The sequence below is a fragment of the Heloderma suspectum genome, chromosome 3, assembly GCF_057233095.1.
Source record: "Heloderma suspectum isolate Gila_16-S chromosome 3, 16-S_ref, whole genome shotgun sequence".
Lineage (NCBI taxonomy): Eukaryota > Metazoa > Chordata > Lepidosauria > Squamata > Helodermatidae > Heloderma > Heloderma suspectum.
Genome location: NC_139460.1, coordinates 155,649,152 through 155,673,085, shown reverse-complemented (window position 1 = coordinate 155,673,085; position 23,934 = coordinate 155,649,152). Strand labels below are relative to the sequence as shown.

General features: G+C 41.2%; 2 protein-coding genes across 7 annotated transcripts in view; one reads left to right on the top strand and one right to left on the bottom strand.

The window, feature by feature from the left end:
- The window catches only part of CLN5 (CLN5 lysosomal BMP synthase), a 13,893-nt gene extending 7,965 nt beyond the window's left edge, over positions 1 to 5,928 (top strand). For all 4 annotated transcript variants that reach the window (XM_084844806.1, XM_084844808.1, XM_084844805.1 and 1 more), the window contains exon 4: positions 3,274 to 5,928. In XM_084844806.1, the coding sequence (XP_084700932.1) occupies positions 3,274 to 3,785 (512 nt within the window). In that variant the 3' untranslated portion in view covers positions 3,786 to 5,928. The remainder of the gene's footprint in view (positions 1 to 3,273) is intronic.
- On the bottom strand, positions 5,092 to 23,934 carry FBXL3 (F-box and leucine rich repeat protein 3). Of its 3 annotated transcripts, none has more exons than XM_084844801.1 (5): positions 23,552 to 23,934; positions 20,032 to 20,398; positions 12,927 to 13,049; positions 10,428 to 10,599; positions 5,092 to 8,342 (listed from the first exon to the last, which is right to left on the bottom strand). In XM_084844801.1, the coding sequence occupies exons 1-5, from the start codon at positions 23,578 to 23,580 to the stop codon at positions 7,699 to 7,701; spliced, it is 1,335 nt and encodes a 444-aa protein (XP_084700927.1). In that variant the 5' UTR covers positions 23,581 to 23,934; the 3' UTR covers positions 5,092 to 7,698. The 3 variants fall into 3 exon arrangements, with proteins under 3 accessions (XP_084700927.1, XP_084700928.1, XP_084700929.1); XM_084844802.1 differs by having other exon boundaries at positions 10,428 to 10,536; XM_084844803.1 differs by having other exon boundaries at positions 20,032 to 20,241.

The following is a 23,934-nucleotide window of genomic DNA, read 5'->3' as shown; positions in this document are numbered from 1 at the left end:
TGCCTAAAGGGAATGGCTACCTGGAGAGGCCAAGACAGTGTCAAGAGGCATATTCCTGGGCAATCTGACATTGAGTGAGGAACTGGAGGAGGCTTAGGGCTGGTTCACACGATTATGTGTGATGGGAAAGTGTGAAAGTTTGTGCATACCCACCATGCCTACTACATCCCATGCAACATAGGCTACAGTAGATGCATGTGTTCATTTGAACAGTATTTATCCATCTCTCTTTTTTATTCATTTTTATTAATTTTGAAAATTAAGGTTGCTAAAGAAAAAAACAACGGCAGCATACTATACAGCCAGCATTTCCTCTCCCTTCAAGTGCAAAATCCTGTGGTGTAATGTACCACTCTCAAATGCTTGGAATTTGATTAGATTTGCAGTGCTTTGGAGATACTGCTCTGGTGGTGACAATCACAAGATAAAGGCCTGTTTCCTTATCCTTCTTTATCAGCTCCTTAAAATGCGTTAATAAAAAAAATCTTAGCGTCAGGAGGTAACTTTTTTCCGTAGGATCTTATTAACTGATTCTAATACTTGTTGCCAATATCTCTTAGCTGCCTACAGTGGTAAAAATCCCCCCTTACATTTCCACCCACATCTCAGAATAATCTTGATGAATCTTTGCAATCCTCACTGGGGTTGTATACCACTGTCCCCACATCTTTACATAATATATATATATTGATTCACCTGTTTCCAAACTGAATTCCATATTCCTTTAGACACCTCTCCTGTAGACACCCATACTTATTTTTAAGGGAAATAATCCCTTAAAAATACATCCTGTATAACATGTCATGTTGTGGGTGGTTGCGGGGGCATGTGCGTTTTCACGCTTTCCCACCACATGTACAGGGTGTTCTGAATAAGTCAGTGAACCAGCCAGGAGATGGAACGATTGTGTGAAACACAGATTGATGGGGTGGGAGGGAGTGGGGAGGATTATTTATCTGAGATCTCTAATGCCATCTGCTAAGTGCAGGCTCCTGCGGCCTTTTAGTTAGCCTGTAAAAGTTTCATACTGTTTGCACACCTGGCTTATAAGGCCAAGTCCTGTTTAATTAAAGAACTTGAGCATGGGTAAAGAAGTCAGTAGAAACATTTTAATTATGGGTTGTTCCATGGCTGCAGTGGTTGGTTCTCTTCAAGCCAAAGACGCTGCTTTTGTGGGCAGCCATGGCTCCTTTTTCCTGCTGCTGCGCCACTGAAATTCAGTGGCAAACCACTGATTTTCCTTTAAAACTAGACTTTTCTCCCCTGCTGCTGAATTGTGGCAGGGCAAGGGGGCAGCTCCTATTGGGGTTCAGGGAGATAATGTGACCCCCCGGCCCCTCAAAGCTATCCACTGCTGAAAACCACTAGCAGAACAGATTTCCTCTCCCCTATTACATTGCCCCCCACAAGCAAATTTGAAGCTACAGGGGGGAGAAGAGAATGGGGAAGTCCTGCTGTGCCAGTGGAGCTCTGCTCTCTCACTGTTAGATTCAGCCCCCAGACATCCTTTCCCAAAAATCTAGTCCTGCTTTTTCAGAATTCACATCCACTTTAGGTTTTTCTACAAGCCTCTTTTCCCTATAGAAGCTGTTTGATATTTTCTTTTTCTTTTACTCTGTGTAGGTTTCAGCCAAAAGCCTCACACTTCACCTGGCCCCTGGGCATTCCTACCCACCAGGATAAATACATCCTTGTGTTAATGAGTGGTTTTATTGAAGGCTGGTTTTGAGACTCATCTGAATTGAGTCAGTTCTGGCATAACGTGGCACTGAAAAGGGAAGGGATGGGAGAAACAGTGTGAGAACAACTAGAGGACTAGGAAACCTGAGCAGTAGTCTTAGTATCTTAGCCATGAGTAATGTATTGGGGGGTTTTAATGCAAAGTTGTAAACGTTAATACAGTGTGACATTGCAGGAGAGGAATCTGTTTTTAATCTTTGCTCAAACGTAGTCTTTCCTGATTCATGAGCAAAAGCTCCTTCTAAAACTCCCCCCAGCCAGATACTCATTATTTCTAATTGCGTCTGTACAGTGTTTATGTAGAAATGCTGTCACATGCTTATATGGTGCATTGATTTGGGGGGCCTGATTCTGTCAGGTCCCAGTCAAAATAGATTCTTAGGATTACCATGATGAAGCTAGACTGTTTGTGAAAGGCATGACAGTTGACAGAAAATGGATGCAGAATAAAGATGCAAAGAAAGCTCACACCTCTCATCCTCCAATGAACCTATCACAGCTGGGTGTCTATCTGGGTCCCCCAGATAGACAAGAAGTCATTCCCCTAGGACTGGCAGAGGTTCTCCAGGCTGGTAGTATGCATATTCCCCCTTAGAGAGAGACCAAAGAACAAAGCCTGCTGGTTGGATTTTATAGATGTCTCCTTCAGCTCAGGGGCCTGTCATGCAGAACACGCTCCCTTCTGGGGGGGGGGGGGGGCTTTTCTTCCTGAAGGTGCTCAAAACGTTGCAGGTTGGGAAATCAATCTCCCCCCTAAGAACAAGGCCCCAACCTTCCAACATGGGAGGGGGAGTTACTCAGCTCTTCCATGAGAATCAAGGCACAACAGCCTTATGGAACAGCTGTGGCTGTACTTCCCTGGTACTTATTAAGGCGTGCGAAAGGCCTACTTAACTAACTGTAAAACTGTCAGCTAGGCCAAAGTACACAGGTCTCAAGGTGGCTACCAACAGCATATAGGAATGCTGTGAAGTCCACCTTATTGCTCACCAACAAACTCACTATACGTGTTGCACAGGGCAGGTCTAGCAAGGTATTAATCCAGAAGGAATGGTTACTCATCCTAAATGAGTGGCTGTGTGCAAGGCTTGTTCTAAAATTATGTGGCCGTCAGCTCATGTCATATATGATATGGGCTTCTATGCTGAAGAAATTGCTCACATGCTGAGTGATGGGGCAAGGCTGCGAGCATTCTGGTCTTCTCTGGAATTGCAAAATAAATTAGCGGGCACAGAATTCAGCTCCTTGAAATTCTCTAGCTCTTCGTTGTTGTTTTTTTAAAAAAGAGCAAGCTTCTAGTCCTTATAGCTGTAAATAAAAGCTTGAGAATGTGTGGGCAAAAGGAAAATAAATTCTGCTGAATAAGTAAAAACATGGTGATTAGCACAATTCAGATAGATTGCAGAATCCATCTTTTCTGAGTACAGAAGAGGTGGGAGGTTTTTAGAACAGAATACATCCAGCTGTTAAGATTCTAAATGTAGTAATGTTGTTTCTCTTTGTTATGTGCTTCTGTTTCTCTCTCCCTTACAGGAGCAATGTTTAACCAAATGGCAAAATGGGTGAAATATGACAATGACACTGGCATTTACTATGAGACGTGGATAGTCAAGGACAGTCCAGATGAGCATGCCAGACTGTGGTTTGAGTCTTACGAATGCTCCAAGTTCGTACTGAGGACATACCAAAAGCTGGCTGAACTGGGAGCCATTTTCAAGAAGATACAAACTAATTACACCACCATTACTCTCTTCAGCGGAGAGCCCATTTGCTTTGGGAATGAAACGTTTATATTCGGACCACAAGGAAACAAAACGCTAGCTCTAGCCATTAGAAGCTTCTACTCTCCATTCAAACCTTATCAGTCAGTCAAAGAGTTCTTTATAAACCTCTTGAGAATATTTGATGAAGTGATTCTGCATCATCAGTTTTACCTCTTTTATAATCTAGAATATTGGTTTTTGCCCATGAAATATCCTTACATGAAAATAGCCTATGAAGAAATCCCATTACCCAATTCAAATGCCACAAAGGTTGGCATGTAGTTTGTTTTTTTAAAAAAAAAACCCTGTGTTACTAAGGACGTCCAAAGGGATGGCTGAGAACTATTTCAGGATGATGAAGATGGCGGCAAGTAGTGGCAGATACCGGGATTTCTGCCAGTATTGGATTATTCTGATGAGATTTAGACATCTGATCCAAGCTATCTTACCTTGCACTGAATATGAAAATGAGATTGTTTTGCAGAAAATCTTGCACCTGTCACTGATTTCCAAATACATCTGGAATCAATTTTTGATCAAGGGCAGTATATAAATATTTTAAATAGTATATTGATGTACTCCACCAAAACATTGCCTTTTTCAAATGGTGTACTGCAGCCTTCCGCAACCTGGTACCCTCCAGATGTGTTGGCTTACAATCCTTGTCATCCCCAGCCAGCATTGCCACAATGCTGGGATGCTGGGAGTTGTAGTCCAACCGGAAATGTGCCACAAACATGCCAATCCACAGGACAAGTGCAGTGCCTAGATTGGCTCTGAGATTGTTGACCAGTGAACTGGCTTTTAAACAGGTAGTAGTTTGAAGGACAGACTGGGGCAGCTGCAGTTTCCATAGCACTGCACAGCATGCAGGACAAGGCTATGGCAGCTGCACATACATCTTATCCCTGCTGCCAACCCAGGGGTAATTATGTAAACAGTGGGGGTGTGCCTTGTCATTTGTAGGAAATTGCTGTTCACCATAGATGACCACAGGACACATGAGTACTAAATTACTAGGCTTCAGCAGGCTTGAATTTTAAGGATGTTTTTCCTGATGAGTGCCAAGTGATCTATGCTTTTTCTTGAATTCATGGGCAGTGACATTTGCAGCAGCCTTCCCCAACCTGGCGCCCTTCAGAAGTTTTGGACTTCAACTCCTATAAGCCCCAGGCAGCATAGCCAATGGTCAGGAATACTGGGAGTTTAGTTCAAAACAACTAGAGAACACCAAGTTCGGGAAGGCTGCTCTAATGACTGCTTATGTTCTTCTGGAGGTGCCTGAAATTAAAGTAGGTAGCCAGTATTAGCTTTTACTGCTGCTAGGTTTGGCCCCCAATTGCTGCAAGGCTAAGGACCAAATAGCCATCACTTCAGCTCTTGCTAACTGAATTGCTAATCCCAATATATTTTGAGGCACCTACAGAGTGGCATACTTCACTTCATGGAGTATTTGACCCTAATCAACCTAGCACCAATCCTAGGAATCTGAATTTTGTATTTCTTTAAACCAGAACAGCTGACCTCCAGTATTCTCGCACAAACTGATTTTTAAACAGTTTACAAAAAATCAGTAGCAGAACATTAATAGAATTGTGAAATTTCAGGAGTGCCATAAAATTACTATTTTATTTATTAAAACTTAGACCCCACTTTATAGTCGAATGATCTCCAGAACAGCTTACAGGAGATTAAAATAATACAACATAGCTCAGATAGAACACAGCTTCCAGCTCAACTTTTGGCATTGGGTAGTTAAGAGATGTGAGTACATTTGTGTTAAAACCTTTTCCTAGCTCTCTTGTATTCATCGTGTTGGCCTTATAGGACCTTGGCAAGCATATATGAAATACCCCACCACACCCATAGAAGCATGCTACCAAGTAGCCCCAGATACAATTTTCTTGGGGGAGATATTTTCCTCAGCCAGGTCAAATGAAACTCAGCTCTCAGACCATCTTGTTTTTGGAGGGGGGGATAAGATGCTGGGGCAAATTGTTAAAACCCCTCCCCCAGTCTCTGGTGATCCTACCACTTGACTTGTCAAAAGGGACAAGTATCAAAAAGTACACCTTCACGTGAACTAAAAAACACACAAAACCAAATCATGGCAACAATAGGTCATAATTTTGTCTCTTAAAAAAAACCCAGACTAAATACATGTTCAGATCAAAAAGACATTACAGTGTACATATTAAATTCAGAGAAAATCTGCATACTCAAAAGTGATTTTTCAGTCACAAAGCTCTGCAAAAAACATACATCTTTTATATTCAGATGTTCAGCCCATAATTTTACTCCATATTTTCTCCATGTTATATCATGAGCTACTTGTTGAGTCTTTGAGAATTGTGAAATGTGGAAACTCAGTACAAATAAACACGTACAAAGACAGCTGACAAACACTAACCATTTGATTCAGTAATTTGCTGAAGAAAATTGTGATTCTTTGATTCTGTAACAATTATTACAAAACCTTGTTTCTCATCAATTACTAAAGGTCTTTAGTAGATTCTTCAATGCTTTATCATAAGAGGTTAACATTTTTACAACAATTTCCAAACTACAATAATGTAGAGACACAAAGCTTCCCTTTTCATACTGCTCCACACTAAGCTTACGATATTTTTATGGAATTTAGTTTCATGCTAATTTTTGTTCTGCAGATGAATAATGAGGGTGCACCATACCCTGAATTTCTTTAGTGAAGTATTTAATGAAGAGTTTTCTTTTTAAAAAATCCACAAACCCTCCATCCAGCCAAATCCCCCCCCCATCTTCCTGCTGTATCGGGAATTTCAAAAACGGTTTGGTATGTAGTGTGAGGAAAATTTGCTGTTCAATGAACAAGACTAAAGCCCTTTTAGGCTCATGGAACTAGTTGAACAGTTATTTTGATCCTGACCATTATCAGGAAGGTTTAAAATTCTTAGACTTGGATCCAAGGACCACATGTGGCTTTCTGCATATGCAAGGGTTTTTTTCAACCACCCCTTTCTTGTTGCAACACTAAAAAACTGCCCTTAAGTCAGGGAACCCTCCAGAGCTAGCCAATGAGCGATTGTAAGGTAGCACTATTGCATTCCATTAGGCATGAGGGGAGCTGTCAGAAAAGACAACCTTCCCAGTGCATGTGCCTCTCTAGAACCTAGCCTTGCCATCAGATATGAAAAACACCAGTTGTTCAAGCAGAACACTAGCAGCTTCCCATATCTTACTTGCCACTTGCCCTTCTAGGAGCCAGGGATTTCAGGCAATCGTTACTTTTTCCTTTACATTACTATCCACTTACTACATGCCATGTTTCTGTACAAAGTTTTCACTTCCTTTACTGGAAAACAAAGTACTCATAAGGGTAATGCTGCAAAGCATTTAGCATGAGAAAAAAACACCAAAATACAGTCACCTTTGGGAAGTCATCACCAAAACACAGTATACTTCTCCCAGAGTACTTGAGCTTCCTGAGCTTTCGTAATATATTAAAACAGAGTTATGTATATATATTTTAGGGGGTTTAATGTCATTTACATTTTAAACATTGCAGAGAGAAATGCTGAGAAAACGTTGCTGATAATGTACACAACAATATTTTCTGGTACAATTAATAAGCACTAAACAAATACTTACATTTTCTACATACAAATATATCCAACTAGGTTGCTGTATTGCTGTCTTTATAATTTATCAAAACATGAAATAGCCTACAGACTATTGTATGTAACCTTAAATTAGGATTCAGCCATCTAAGCACTTGATTGTTACACAACCCAGGTGCTGTTAGTAAGTCCAGGAGTCTAAATAAAAGGGACCTTTCTCCCTTGCAAATTGTATTTTCAGTCAGTCACTTCAATCACAGTTCTTAAAGCATCAGGCTAAAATACTGTAATTTATCAGAGCAAAGTTTAGAACTACAGCATCTGAATAACTCGGCTCACATAAGTTGCTATATTTAGGGTCAGTATCAGTGGAAAAAGAGCAAACTGTAAAAGGTTTTATATTGACAAAACTTTCAGAACATCTTCAGTTCCCCCCTCTTAAACCTGGACTTTAGAAACCACTATTAAATAGTACATCCATTGGCTAGGTCCACTTTACAAACTCTGTAGTATTAAAGAAGCTTATATGCTTAAGTAGCAACATGGTATACTCAAAATTTAAGGTGCAAATTCCACATGCCCTGCCATCTTCAGAGCCACTACCATGTCGGCATCATGTCTGGAAACCAAACTCTACCAAGATGTTTTGACACTTCCCAATGAATCTGCTCCAAGGTGTACTTCTGGTCAGGAATCAATACTTCTTCCATTATAGACAGCTGAGATAAGCGACCACCACACATCTTCACAAACTCCACAAAGGCACTGCACGAGACTTCACATTCTCCAAGACCAATAGCTGACAGATTCTTACAGCGCTCTGCAATGCGAATCAACTCCTCATCCAGTGGCCGTAATCCATTGGCACACACCACCAGTTCAACTAATCGAGGGCATGTCATTCCAACCCGGCCAAGTACATCTTTGCTGACTGACCTCCCAAAATAAAGGTGAGTGACAGGTGTTTCATAACGGAAGAATGGATCAAACTCTTCTTCATATAAGAAAAAATACATGACTAAGTTCACTTTGGGAGAATGTCTGATGAAAGCATCCCAACTGCTTTTCTCAATTGTGTGGAAGTGTGTCTGTCCAGGATTCTCACTGACTACATCAATGCGCAAGTGTTCTAATCTGACATGTTTTTCAGAAGACAAAGCAAGGAGGAGCTCATCACTTAGCAGATGGTAATTCAATGCCAGCTCACGTAAACCATGACACTGATCAGCCACACAAAGGATACCTTGAGGGGAAAAATGGAATATCAGAATGTGAATTCACATTCAGCCTGACATAGAAATGAAAGATTCTATCATATAACGGGAAGACTTCCCTTAAAATTAACCTCAAATATGTAAATTAGGTACTTAAGCATTTTGAAAATAAAAGTCATGCTATATAGGTTTCCTCACCTGAGATAACAAAGTGACCTGAATGCTAACATGGCAATTAATGCCTCAACATATCTGAACAACGTGGTATTTTTTCTCTATATTGTACATATTTTTCCAAGCTCCATTAATAACAAAAAGAAATATAGAAACCTAGAGGAAGGTATTTAGGAAACAGTTTTTAAAACTGCATTTTTCCACAGCCTGACACTAACACTGAATATTTTTAAATTTTAAATAAACTGCTAGGGTGATGCATATTGCTAACTGGGACAAGGAAGCAGTGAGCTGGTACACACATTTTGTTTTTTTCCCCATTCATTTTCAGAAAGGGTAATCACTAGAAAGAGATGCTGCCAGACATTTTACGATCTGACCATGTTCACAAAAAATATAATCCAGCTAGCAAGATTTAGGGGACATGATGATACAGCCCCCTTAATATTTATTTATTAGAATTTATATGCTGCTTTATTTGCTAAAAAAAATCAAGGCAGATGTAAGACATATACTACTTCCAATCAGAATGTACGGAACCAGGAGGGAACAGCCTCCTCTTAATTTATTTTTTGTTTGTTAAACTGATATCCCGTCTTTCTACTTCAATAGCTCTCAAGGAGGATAAGAACAATAAAATATAAGAGATACAAAGTTATAATTAAAATGTAAAAGCAAATCAATTAAAATACGGTATTTACATAAATGATTATTTAAGCTGAATTACTTCATGCTTTTTTTTTTTGTAGATACAAAACCAAACAAACTCTGCCTCCACCCAATTTTGGTGGATTCCCCCCGCCCCGACTACCCCATTAAGCAGGGTCCCCCAACCTTCTGTACATTTTCAGGAGTCTGGAAGGGGAGGAAGGTGCAGGGAAGTCTACTTCTGCCAGCCCAGTTGCATGTCCTTTAATCTGGATGCAACCCAAAGAGCACAACCCAGCCAAAAGCAAGCAATTTTAAGTCCCCTTGACTTAAGTATATGCTCTTACCTGATTTTGCACATTGTTTGGAATCGTTGTAAATCATTGGGATTTAATTCCAAACAATGTGTTTAATGTGATTAAACCCATCTCCTAAGCACATAGTGGCCCAGGTCAAATGCACATATCTTGGCTTATAAACCATGTGGCCATGTGCTCCATGCCCATGGTACACCTTCTCCTCCTCCTCTGCATACCCTCCTTCTCTGCATTCCATGATTCAATACTTTAACCAGCTTCCTATTATGTATGCCCTCACGCCACCCCATCCCACGTTCCTTCTTCAATACTTCCTGAGTTTACCATTATGTCCAAACCAGGGACCTAGTTACCAGGATTGGAACAAATTACAATCTTAAACCAACTTCAAAACATGGTTTTAGATCCTTCTTTCAATCATAGTAACCACAGTGTCCCACTTTGGACACAACAGGAAACTATTATTAATCCAGGAAGTGTCAAATTGCAGCACAGAAACAAAGGAAGAAGACAGCGCATATGGGCACAAAGCTCATGCATATCTTTGCTTAATAAGCCAATGTGTATACATCTGGATGGGTCTGGTGAAGCAACACAAAGCCAGAATGGCCATTTTGCTTTTTCATAGGATAGCAATATTTCCATTAATCATGTGAGCTTGCCATATAACTTCTACTGCAAACCAAGGCCCACGCATAATAACATACTGTCAGTTAGGAATTCAAAAACATTTATACACAAGTACCCTGGACTGCCTTAGCTATGTCTCCAGGGCCACCCATTAATAGAGATTAAAAGAGATAACAATATTACTGTATATAGTTTGTTATACTATATGTATAATACAATTCTGATATAACTAAGTATACTAAAGAAAAAAAAGGCATACAATTCTGTGCTATCTAAATTTGCAGATACAGGCTAGTCAATAAACACAAGATAACTGCACACAGATAATTCTAAGAGCAAGCTCACCTGCTGGAGAAACATGAGGACAACTGCTCATCTTTAACAGTTTCAGGGTATCACTGTTGTTAGCCACTAGTACCTTGAGAGATGGATCATCTACTGGTGTATCATCTATCTTAAGTGAAGAAAGGGATTTGGAGTTTACAAACACCACAGTCAGCGCAGAAATAAAGTGTGACTGTAGAAAGGAGAAAACAGCGAAATCAAGAAGTGAAACTTAATACCCACACCATACAATGGATTTCATCCACAGCAGCAAAACTGGACAACTGTTTAAATTTTTGAGCAAGCAACATCTTTTAAAGCCCTTTCAGAAGTACACACAGCTGAAACAGACTAGTTCAGTTTATGAATGTTTATAATAAGCCTGCAGTTTACCATCTATACAGAACAAGGTACAATTACCTCCAGCAAGCATCTAAATGGGAAATTTTAACAGTACATGTAGTTGGTAGCTTAGAAGAAAGCTGTGACTGGGTGTCCCAGTTTTAGGTTGTGCTGTCTCCTCCTTGTCTTAAAGGCTATGGCAAATATCAGAAAGACAGAGACAGAAAATTTGCAAATAAAAAACTTGCATCAGACAACTGCAGCATCAGACAACTGCAAACATTAGAGAAGAATTGCCCCACAATTAGGACTGGCACACTAGTCAATTGACTGATCAAATATTGTCAGCTCACCACCCATTATCTGGTCCTGGTCAAATATTCCAAGAAGCCCATATGTAGATCGCAGATTACCTTCCCCCTCCATTATAGTATCATTTGTTAGCAAGAACAAGAGTGACAGCAGCTTGTATCTGCACCTATCAGTGGCAATCCTGGAAGCAGAGCAAAGTTTTTCCTACTGGCTACCTGCTGTCACTAGTGGGAAAGTCCACTGCTTAGTGTGTAGTGTCAAGCCTAGGATAGGAGACCCAGGTTCAAAACTTCACTCAGCCATTAAGTTCATTAGGTGATGTTAGGCCAGTCACACACAGCTATGACTTAACAATGGTATGGAGTGGCTTTCTTCCAAATGTATGGGGTAGTGTCATATAAATTTGATGCAGCCAATCCCATTTTGCCAGTAAACACAAGGATTGGTGTAGCTGGTGAAACAGCAAGGCCATGATGGTGTTAGTTTGGCTGAGTGATTGCCCTCCTACAACTCTTACCATTCAATTAGGATGTGACAAAGGAGCAAGATGTTTGAAGACTAGTTACTTTCTTCAATTTGCAGATGAACCTTCATGTTATCATTGCACGTGTTTTAGGAAATGTGAAACATACAAAACAAAAGCACACTCAGAAAAAGTTCCAGGTCATATTATTAGTTATGTATTTATGGAGACTCCTACAGCATCATAAACCATCTAACAGATTTGAATAGAACACTCAACCAGAGGTTTCCATGACAGATTGAAAGCTTTCAATTAGAAGGCAGCTGAATGTGAACAGAAAACAAGCACACTTAATAATCAATAAATTAGTTGAGTCTCTCCTTTGACAAACTCAAGTAGTTAAAACTTTCCTTTTCTGTAACTTTTAAGAACAGCCTTTGGCAATAATATCTGACTGATCAGTTAGCTTCTAATTGAGGGCAGTATCTCAGGATAACAAAGCCTTTTACCAACTGAAACCCCTATTGATAGCTTATTTATTTTATGAATGTAAAGAGAAGACATCAATAATGCAGACTCAAGCAAGAGCCCCTGCTAATCTTGCCATGTATACGCATGCGTGCACACACACAGGCTGCAACAATAAGCTATAGTTTATAATTCTGTGAATAAATCTCAATCTTGTGTGCACTCTCTCCTCCTCTAGTGAGGATGCCTGATCAGAAGTTTTTGCTTCCATTTTTAACTAATCGCAGTTTAGTATTATGTCGAAACTGATGCAAACTGTGATTAGTCTTAACTATGGTTTACTGAAACAGACCAACTTCAAACATTTGTTTATGAAGCTGGTTTGTTTCAATAAACCACAGGTAAGATTAACCATAGTGGATGGTTCAGATATAATGCTAAAGTGTTGTTCATTGAAAATGGAAGCAAAGGCTTCTGAATTTGTCCTCATGGCCATGCCAGAAGAGAAGGGAGGGGTTAGCACACAAGCCCAAGTCTCGCTCACATAACAATAAACCATAGTAAACAATAGTGTTTTGTTACACACAAATGCAGTCATGCACTCTTTTTCACTGCATAAGAGAAAAGAGAACCTGCAGATGCAGCAGCTATTACACTGTGTTGATCCCTTCTCTCCATGGAATACAGCACACTGCAATGGCAGCTGCCAGTTCTGTGCCACAGGAGAGAAAGGAGAGGAGGAAAATGAATTTTCTACCTGGCTCTTTATCCCAGGCAAGTGAGATTAAGTAAACGCAGAGAGAAATCTTTCAAGATTTTGCAAATGCAAGACTGAGGACCTAGCAGGACTCTCACCAACAGATGGAAAGGACAGGGGCCTGGGCCACTGGAGCACACTGCATGCTAAGGAATCAGTTTTTCAGTATTATTAATACCTTTGGTAAATCCATGAAGCTTGGTCGAGCAGTGGAAATAAGTCCAAGTGTTTTTAAAGAGCAGTTCACAAGCTGTGATAAGATATCACAAGCTGCTTCAGCTGATTCCTTGCTGCTGTCCACCTTAAATAGAAAAGAAACAGTCAATGGATGCAAACATCACTTCAAAAACTGAAAACTTTCTGAACTCTTTATTCAAAATATGTGAAGTCCACCAGGAATAAAATTACTAATTTTGATTCTGCTATGAAAAGTTGGATGAGAAAAACATCTTCAGTTTAGATCACACTGATTCTGAATCTCAGCTAAAGGATGCTGTATTAGTTGTTATTTCTGAGAAGATGGAAGTAGTACCTGCAAAAAATAACTGCATATATCCTCCTCCTTAAAAAGGGTGCTCATATTCATGGTTCTAGCCAATCATTTCACGATCCATTCCGTCTTTCATTTTTCTTCTCCTACAGCCACTCTACATTATGTAGCTAGTGAGCAGTCCTCCTTGTGCTCTTTTTGGGGGTGGAGGGTTCCTCCTTATAGCCTCTTAAAGGTTTTCTATACATTTACAAGGCTAGGGTTCCCCCAAGCATACTGATATTTCCTTCTTGTTTTTCAGTAGTCCTGATTTGGTTACAATCCAGGCAGAAGTCAGCACTTGCTAAAGGAGTGATAAACTATAACCAACACATTTATAACAGAATCTGTACTACTAGCTCTCAAGAACCATATTGTGGGCTTGCTGACATCCTGATCGAAAAGTTACAGGCTTCTCATGTTTTGGTGGAGGATAGAGCATATGGATTTATCCTGAAACAAGCACTGTGTGAAACAGAATGTAGATTCGCATGTAACACCAAATCATGGTTTGGAAATATTACAAGAATGAGTCTTGGGCTCAAGAACACCAATCTTCCTTTTCTCCCCTTTTCCTTATGCATTCCAAATGCCATTACATTCAGACTGGTGAATTATGATTTGCTCTTGCCCTCCAACTCAGAATGGCAAATATGATTTGGAGGACAAGCACAACCCATAGTTTGCTAGTTTAAATGTAATGGCAAACTAAGTTTGCCAAGAAAGAAAAAATACAGAATTTCAAGGAAGGATGTGCAAGGCCCAAATTTGTACATATAGTTCCAAACCACAGTTTCAAGTTAAGTATAAATTTAAAAATCACATCTGCCTGCCTGTTGGTAGCTATGCTTTCATAACCTTGTCATTGTCAATTGCTTGTTTGCAGTCATGCTCAAACATGATTCACAACATTCTAATGGAGGGAGCAATCCTATGTTCCCTAGACAGTGTATGCGGGACATAGGATTTTTCGGTTTCCTGGCTCCGCACTTGAAGACAGGTCTCCAAGCTTGGAGCCAGGAAACCACACTCCCCTCCCCTTCCCTCATGTAGCTGCCATGGAGAGAAATGCGGGGGCTGCCTCTCTGTGCTCGATAAACAGAACGCGGAGATAGGGAGAAGGGGGCGTGGAGGAGACCGGGGCGGCATTCCTATGATCTTTCCTATTGCCACCCCAGCCTCCTTCCCTCCCCCTCCATGAAGCTTCCACTAGACAGGCACAACCGCCCATCTAGCTAAAATGCAGAGGAGGAAGCACGAGGCACCACCCTCCCTGCATAAGATACTTGTAAGCCGTGTTCGGGGGCTTAAGAGTACGCAGGGTACAACCCATAGGATTGCACCCTAAGACTGATTTTGTAAGTTTTCACTGAGTAATCATCTAGCTTTAAACCAGGGTTCATAAAAATCAATGATTTTTTTAAAAATAAAAAATCTGAATTTTTAAAAGTTTAAATCAACTTTTAAAATTTTAATCAGATTTCTTAAAATTTAAATCAGATTTCAAATTTTTCTTAAAACAATTAGTAAAAAAAAAGAGCCTATGTTAAAGGTATCATCATGAATATTAATTATACAATTTCTAATTATATCCTATGAATACGTTAACAGCAGTTTATGGAGATGGGAGATAACCTGATCTGTCCTATTCTGCACTGCACGTAGTGTACACAAGTGCATGCGCTCTCTCCTTCTCTCTCAGACTTGCCTCTAAGTGCAAACAGAGAGAAAGCCAATGAATAGAGAATTTGGGGAAAAAGAGTAGATCTGAACAAGGAGGAGGAATCTGGATATAAATGCAAGGGATAGCGGAGGGGAACAGAAAATCTTCCTCGCTAGTGATTTAACTATGATTAAGGGAGCAATCCTATTGGGATAGTTGGCCACCTATGAACTCGGAGGCGGCTGACTATGCAATGCAGGGTGCATGGAGGGGATCCTCTCCTCCACATTCTGGCCACCCTGCATTTTCTGTTGTCTACCTGGGGCTGTTGGAGCGGGAAGGAGGGGGCCGTATGGCACACAGGAAGTGTCATAACGACGCTTCCACTGTCTCCTGCCCTCCCCTGGGAATGCCCCCGTCACCTGTTCTGCGCTGTGGTTATGAGCGCAGAGATCGAGAAGAACTGGGCTGCGTACAAGGCGACGGGGGAGGGGGCGGAAAGCCTGGTTCCCAGAAACTGAAAAATCCTATGGCTGACTAGATACTGTCTAGCAAACACAGGATTGCTCTTTTAAATCATGAAAACTGAGTCCTTCAGAGACTGAGTCCTATCAGGTCCGATGCTGCCTGTTTTGATAGCAAGCTGTGTGTCTAGACCAGGGGTGGGCAGCGTGGTACTACCCCCATCAGCCCCAGCCAACATGGCCCATTAGTGAGGGATTATGGGAGTTGTCCAAAACCTCTGGATGGCACCCAATATAGAATCAGACAGCATTTGGTCAACTCTAGACCTTATGCCTATTAGGAAGAAGTATCTTTTATAATGTGGGTTGTTCAGCTTCAACACTATAGGCATTTAAGCAGGCAATGTCTACCATATTTTTTTAAAAAACACTATTGGCTATGTTTAACCACATGTCTGGTTTGCTTGTGTTTTTTTGCAAACTGGTGAAGAAGTTATTAGTTGTCATATTCCACCCAGAACCCTGTAAATATGTTGTTAGTTTCTCAACCTCTGTCTGGCCTACGTTTTGAGCTCCTGGGACACCTTCTTCCTTTCCCACATATATGTCAGTGTCATAAACAGCCAGAATGTGTGCCATACTTTGTGAGTTTGGATGGCATATAACACTTCTTTGGACATTTTCTTTTGAATGGCACTAATTGTTCATTACTTCTAATAGAAACATATTCCACAGGTTGTGCCCGGGGCAGGCTTTTCTGTCACACTGGTAACTTGACACTGAAGCCAATAATCACATCTGAGGACCTGATTCTTTTAAAGGAGACCAGAGACATTGTGCCCTGGAAATGTTGAAGACAACCCTCAACAACACAGTTTCCAAAAATCTCTCAGTGAACACAGAAAAGTGGTCAACTAAAGATCCTTGACTGAGAATTGCCATTAAGTCTGGCCATCACCTGAGGTGCTTGCAAACTTTTTTTTTTGGCAGGTTGCTTGCAAACATTTGCAGACACAGTTGGGGTTACAGTGACCTCAAAAGACAGATTAGCAAGTTTTGCTCAAAATGACAGCTATGATGAAAATGATAGCTATGATAGCTTTCACAAGGAAAGTTCTAAGTGAAGAAAAATGTTTTTAAAATTCAGATTTGCAATGGGGGGTTGTAAACCAGTGGGATACTATTGACTCTTGATACCATCTGTGGTGATATTGAGTGAAGTGAGTAATTTTCTATAATGAAAATAGACAAAATATTTTTCCACCCCCTCCAGTCTCAGAATGCCCGGCAGGAGGAACAAAGAGCCCACACACCTCTTCATCAACTTCTAGTTCAGAGCTGCAGATCTGTTTTGACAAGCGCAGAGTCAAAACAAAACCTAGGCTTCAGTCTTCGGGGCTTCAGGGGGGGTGTGGTAATCACCCCCCACCCTGCAGCTCCAAGATTGGAGGAAGCCTCCAGTTGTCTTCCTCAGAGTCTGGCTGACCACTTGGCATGCGGAGCAAGACAGTGGAGCCTTGCCTGGTGCCACATTGCTGCCATCTGCACAGTCTCAATTCCAACATTACCCAAACACCCTGATAAAGAACACTAACTATGCAGGTTCAGAAAATCCCTCCTCACACACAGATGCATCTTTCTGAATCTGACTAGATATTTGAAGACATCCTATTAATTCCCCTTAGGGAAACTTTTCATTGAGAAGGAATGCAAAAGAGCAAGGAAACAACATCTCAACACGACCCTTTTGCAAGAACAAAAGTACTACTACTTGGGAATAAACAAGGCAATGCCCTCATACCTGTTATCAATTTAACTCAAATATAAGAAGTTAAGTAGTAAAAGATTTAACAGACTGCAGTTGTTTTGAAAGCAAACTTATAATGTGAGTCTGGCAACATGGACTACATAAAAGGAAACTACTCATAAACAAACTGTTCCCAGGAAATGCCAGCTGTGATCTGGGAGTATGCTATTAGTCCATTCACACACACAGCATGAACTCTGAATTATCTTCCAACAGTTTTCTGTGGTTTAGGAGATCTTCAGTCCTATTTCCATGAATTAAAAGAAAAAAGTGACTGTATTCCTAATCCATTGCTTGGAACCTAACATTCATTCCATAACCAGAAAGGGCTCCCCCAGCCCACAATCTGCCCCTGTGCACCTCTCCTGAACAGAGTGGCATAGAGGGAAAGGGGGAAATCACCAAAAAAATCAGAAATGCAACAACTACGAGTGATGCAGGGCAGAAAATTTTCCAGGGCTTTCTTTTTCCATGGAATGTTTTTCATTTCATAAGTTCATTGGTAAAAAGGAATGTATGCCAACTGCAAATACAATATTAGGCAAGCTTGTCAGTTTCAAAGTTGTAATTAAGTGTTTTTCAAGTGATTATCCTTAGCAAGTATGTGAGAGAATACATTTATGTCATTGAAATACTTACATGTCTCATAGTGAAATGGAACTAATGAATAGTGACAGCGAAACTGAAGGTGCCCCAAAAGCCTTAGTGGCAAAGATTTGAACTCTTGTTGAAATAGATGCATGGTTGTCAGCATATCACGCACAGTTCTTTGGGTCGCTAAAATGCATTAGGGCACAATCCTATGTGTGTTTAGACAGAGAAAAGGCCTACAACTCCCAGCATGCCCCAGCCATTGTGCCCTTAATGTCTCAATGGTTTTCAATACTGTTAGGGTTTTTTCTTAAGTGTAAGGGAAGTACATGTCTACATAATATAATATTTAAACATGGCTGGCTGGGGAATGTGGGGAGTTGGACAGCTTTTTTCTGCCTAAGATGCATAGGATTGCACCCTAAATCACAATAAGGGTGCAATCCTATCAGGATAGGCGGCAGCCTCCGAACTCAGAGGCAACTGCCTATCCAATGCAGGGCAGGAAAAGTGTGGAGGGGATCGTCCCCTCCGTGCTTCAGCCACACTGCATTTACGGCTAGACAGCCAATTTTGGCTGTTTAGCCATGGGACCTTGGAGCACAGGAAGCAGCAGCTGGACGACACGTAGGATGTGTCGTACCAGTATTTCCAACTTCCCCGCCATGACACACCCCCGGGAATGCCCCGTTTTTGCTGCTCTGTGTTCCTCTTCTGAGCGCAGGGCCATTCCATGCTGCCTAGGAGGCAGCACAAGAGGGGATGGAAGTCGGTTCTTAGGGAACCGACCTATCCTATGGCCATCCAGCTGCTGACTAGCAGCCATAGGATTGCTCCCTCCATGTGATATAATTTTTTCCTCAAATATTTCAGGTAAAATACTTGTGGTGTATTGGGGCAAAAAATTAACATGGGGCACATTTTTTAAGCTCTGCTGTTTACTAAATACAAGTAAAATAAACATGATAAATCAGATCTCTCTAGGGAAGGGGCAGGGCAACTTGAGGCCCTCCAAATATTTTGGCATATGGCTCCAATCCACTCTAGCCAGAATAGCCAATGGTGAGGATGATAGTTGTGGTTCTCCAGAAGTTTTGACCTACAAGTTGCCCGCCCCTGCTCTAGAGAATCAGAACATTTTGCAAAGCAAACTGAAAATTTTCATATGCAAATTAACCTAATTTGCATTGGAACATTTTCTGGAAAATCCACATCACTGACAACTACGTATTTTAATCTAAGCCTATGTTTTTCATTCTGCAAAGGCAACTTTATTAGCGCTTTATCAACAGTAAAATCACATTCCCTTTCCTTAAATGGGTGAAGTCTGGACAGTTCATGGAATCCTTTGCCATATACCCATTCAGGGGAGAGTGGAGAGAATGTATGTTCTAATCACTGGTTGTCCATTGGGATTAGCACAATCCAAATGGGAGAAAGAACCATATCTATGCTGAAAAGCAATAGTAATTTCAAATTCCTGGAACATGAAGTACCTCTTTCCTGTTTGTCTCCTCTTATTACTGATCAGAATGAAGTGTCCCATTAACATAGTTTTTATTATTCTATTTTAAGATTGGCACCCTCCCAAAGAATGGTTGTTATTGGGTAGATAAAAAATAAAACAGAGTAACTAAAAATAAAAATTGGCATGTCATTTACCATAATTGATTTTTGACATGGGAGAAATTAGCTTTTTCAGGTAGGGTAAAACAAGTTGGCTTCTTTAAAACATTTCATATTTTAAAACCATTGCAGAGATACATAACATGTTCACACGTTTTCACAAAAACTAGAACTTACATTCTGAATTTAGAAATTCCTCGTGTTTCCTTAGTTTGTATTGTTACAAAAACAGTTCAAACTCAGTAATAGTTTTCAGCTTTTGTTTGGTAATAAAGATCAACATGCAGGTTCAGGATGAGGTTTGTTTTACATTCTGTTCAAATTAAAATTAAATTGAAGCAAACCCAATCACTGTATGAAGTATTCCCAAATCACTACATTTGGTTCAGAAATTTTCATTAATATATTTTTTTTCTCATTTTCTTAAGAAATACCAATCAGCTACTCAGGCCAGAGAGCTAGATTTACTTCTTCTCCACGAAACAGCTGATCAGTACTATTAGATTATCTACCCAGCACTGCTGCATGAATGTAGAATTGGACCAGGAATTTACAGAGTAATTAACCTTCCCTTTTTTTTTTTTTTTAAGTCAAAGTAGTTACCTTGAAGCTGACATATTGTAGATGATTTGAATGCCTTTTAATAATTTGCTTGATGAGCTCTGGATGAGTAGCCTTTAAGTAAGATGTAGCTGGCTGATTCAGTTCAAACTCAAAACATCTCCACAGTTCAGGCATGTGGAACACTTGGTTCCACCTACGGCAGACTTGTGATGCATGAGCACGATCAAGGAGAGGCAAATACTGGAACACCTGCAGAACAATTTCTGGAATAAGGTTCCCCCAACTGGGGCTCTGAAATACTTCAGCTGATTCTTTATCTCTAGTTTTCAGTTTTTTGCCATCTATCATATTCTCCTCATCTGATAAATGATTGCTGCCCTTGCTGTTTTTTCGTCCTCGTTTCATTCTAAGATAAGATAAGAACATTTCAAAATAGATTAAATCCACAAGTTGAATAGCATTTTCAGAAGATAAGACATTCTCCCCTGCTATGCATTTTCACCCCCACAAATAAAGTAAAATCTGGAAGTAAAAATATGTGGAGGTGCAGAATAAATTTGTTTTAGAAATACTCAATCTGGAATCCATTTTTATAACACTGTGGGCAGTATCAAATGCTGTTGCTGTGCCTCCACTCATTCTGTTGTGCCTATAGAACCAAATGCCAGTACAGTAGGAAGCTAAGTGTTTCCTAAAGCAACCTCAGAAACAAGCTGAAATGCTAGTCTCTGACTGCTTTAGGAAGTACTAGCTTCCTGCTGCGTTAGCGGAAGGTGCCTCTGGCACAAAGGAACAGTTGGAAAAGGCCCTATGTTCTGAAAAGAGCCTTGCAAAATGACACTATTGCTATTGAAAGTTTTAAAAATTACTATGACAGACACGCATACATGTATCATTTATAAAAAGAATATGATTCACACTACAAAACCTTATGAATATATTTTCCCTTAAAGAAGCTGCTCTGCCAACGTGTGCATCAATAACACAACGTATAGGAACAACTGTGATAGCACATTCCTGCTCCTCCAAATCAAGATGAGATGAACAAATAGGCTTCACATATTTTTCTGTATGATAGTTCAGAATATATGCGGGATTGCCTATCAAGATAACATATCCAATAGTGAAGGGTGAGGTGAAAGAAGAGATAAAATTTCCACATTAAAGCCATCACACCATGATTACTGACATCTGAAATGGTAGCAGAAGGTTATGTTTTATTATTCTTAATAGTATCAGTTCTAGTAATAAAACACTTTTCAATTTATGTTATTTTCAAATAATCACGCCTAATTAATCTGGCTGAACTATACTGTTAAACAGTAACTGATATGTTAATTCCATATACCTGCACTAGTGCATCAACCTCCAACACCAGTGGAACAACATGGTTGGTGAGGTTCTGTTGATGTAGCAGTCAGTGTGCCCCACCCTAAGCAGTTACTTGATGGCACAGATAGTCTTACAACAAGGCTACAAGAATACCAGATGAAATCAGCTCACTAATAATAAATCCATACAGGCATTAATAAGATTATACTTTACTTCCTTCGACTCCTCTAATTTCCAGACTCCACATTTGATGCAACCTAAATAACTACTTACAGTACAGTCATAAAAGCAATTATATTAATCAGTCAACACCTATCAAGAGAAAGAAACTAGCCTAGAATATTTTGAATACACGTATACCAGTTCTGCCAAAGTGGGGCAACATGTTCATTGTTGTTTACATTACACAAACTCATTACATTGAAATGAGCCAAACAGCTACTGATCTGACTCTTTTTTTTTCATTACTTTCAGGTGTACAGGTTGAAGGCATTTAAAAACATTAAAAAAAAAAATGAGGATCAAAAAGACAGCTGTAAAAGCCAAACAAAAACAAACCAGACAACTGCGATTTTTAATTCCCAATATATCTGTGTTCCTGATGTGTTCCAAGAGACTTTCAGGGTAACTAAACATATGATACAAAGAATTCTTTAGGGCGCAATATTGATCATGCCCCTGATGATCAGAAGTCCCCAAACTCGGAAACATCTGATCATCCAATGCAGGGCAGAAAGAGTGGCAGAGGCCATCTTTGCCTCCATGTCATCCTGCCCTGCAGATTTCCTAGATGGGCTTTTTACCCCATCTAGAAGGGCATTTCAGAGGGAGAGGGAAGGAAGCTGGAAGAGGCTCAGGATAATGCGTATCCTGTTCTCTCTGCTCTTTTCCTTCCTCCACCCACCAGAAAGCCCCCCTTCCTCTTCCTCTGAGGTAGCTTTTCTGACTTTAGAAGGCAGCAGGTGCAGTTCTTTCCCCTCCAGCTAAGAGAGGGGGTCAGATCTCCAACTCCCTCTTCCAGGCTCAGGGCACTGTCTCCAACCTCAGAAGGGGGAATCTGAACAATCCTGTGGTCCCTGGGGCACTTGCCCTGAGACCACTGGATTGCTCTCTCTAATAATTTTCATTGGGAATTAAATATTAGAGCTGTCTGTTTTTGAGGGCGGGGAAACACATTACTAGGACTTAGCAGGTAGCTGAATCAGTTTAGACACTGTAAGACTCCAGAGCACTAAAAAATGGAAGAACTAGATAACATTGTGAGTTATGCAGGCTGTACTACAATACCACATTGTACTTAATTCTTCTAACCAACAAACTGCCTTGGGCAGCTACAGAAACATCCTCAGATGTGGTGCGGGGAGCTGTTATCAGGAAAAGAAGATCCAATACCTAAAGGTGTGCATACAGCTAAAGAGGTTCCCTGGAGGGAAACCTGTATACAAATATTCTAGAACTGCAACAATGATCAAATTGGTAGTCACATGCTTAAATGGAAGTGACTCAAAATATGGGCAATGCCAACTGTCAGGGAAGGCCTGTACGGGGATGCAAGGGGCTATGCAGGGGATGGCTATACAGGAATAAGGCTAATCGATGTCTTATGGTTGCAATTGTTGGGTTGGAGTCTTAGACTCTAAGATGGGGTGGGCAGCTTGTAGTCCTCCAGATGTTTTAGCCCACAACACCCACGATCCCTCACCACTGGCTAAGGTTGATGGGAGTTGAAAGCCAACACATCTGGATGGCCACAAATGTCCCACCTCTGCCTAAGAGAAGGGAAAGGAAAATGCAACAGGTGGAAAAGAATGGATGCAACACTAAACCTAAAGCAGCCTTCCCCAACCTGGTGCCCTCCAAGTGTTTTGGACTACAGCGCCCGGCAATCCTGGCCACTGCTCATGCTGGCTGGCGTTGACGGGAGTTGAAGGCTTCAAACATCTGGGGGGGGGCAGCAGGTGCGGCCGGCTGACCTAAAGGGTTACCTAAAGAGTCTCAAAGTTTGGCTCGCGGCGGCGAGAGAAGAAAAAAGCGGAGAGGGGGGAGGCTCGGCTCCCCTCCCCTCCCCTCCCCTCCCCTCCCCTCCCCTGCGCGAATACACACACCACGCGGCCGCCGCCTTGCCGTTACAGAGTCGCGATGGGGACCACTTCCGTTCGACAAAACAATAAAAAGCACCGCGGGTGGGGCAGTCGAGGAGGCAAGGGAAGCCCCATCACCCACTCACCTGGCGGCGGCAGCCGCAGACAACTCCATCCTGCGCTTCCCTCAACCCGGGCCCGGGCTGCGTTGCCTTCTCCGCTGTCGCCTCATCAGTGGCCTTGTTCGGCCCAGCAAAGGCCTCGGCCGCAGGCAAGTAGGTTCTTCAAGCAGCTGCCCTCCTCGCTCCGACCGACTGCCAACCTGCCCGAATTCCGTCCGTTGCAGTTATAATAATATAATTATTCTTCTTACTATTAAATTCTGGCTGCTGACTGACGAGAGAGCAGCGCGCCCCGCTCTCCTCGCCGTGGTCGCCTCCTTGTTTGCTTCGGCAACACCGATCGGAGGCGCCGCCGCCGGAGCGAGAAGCCAAAATGGCGGCCGCAAGCCCTGAGACTCTGCGACGGT

Bases quoted from the DNA above. Each gene is read 5' to 3' on its own strand.
- FBXL3 (XM_084844801.1), bottom strand. From the start codon at position 23,580: ATGGAGTTGTCTGCGGCTGCCGCCGCCAG. The intron at 20,399-23,551 runs GTGAGTGGGTGA...ATCTTATCTTAG, and splicing joins TCTGCGGCTGCCGCCGCCAG to AATGAAACGAGGACGAAAAA. The intron at 10,600-12,926 runs GTATTAATAATA...TCCTTTCTACAG, and splicing joins GCTTCATGGATTTACCAAAG to TCACACTTTATTTCTGCGCT.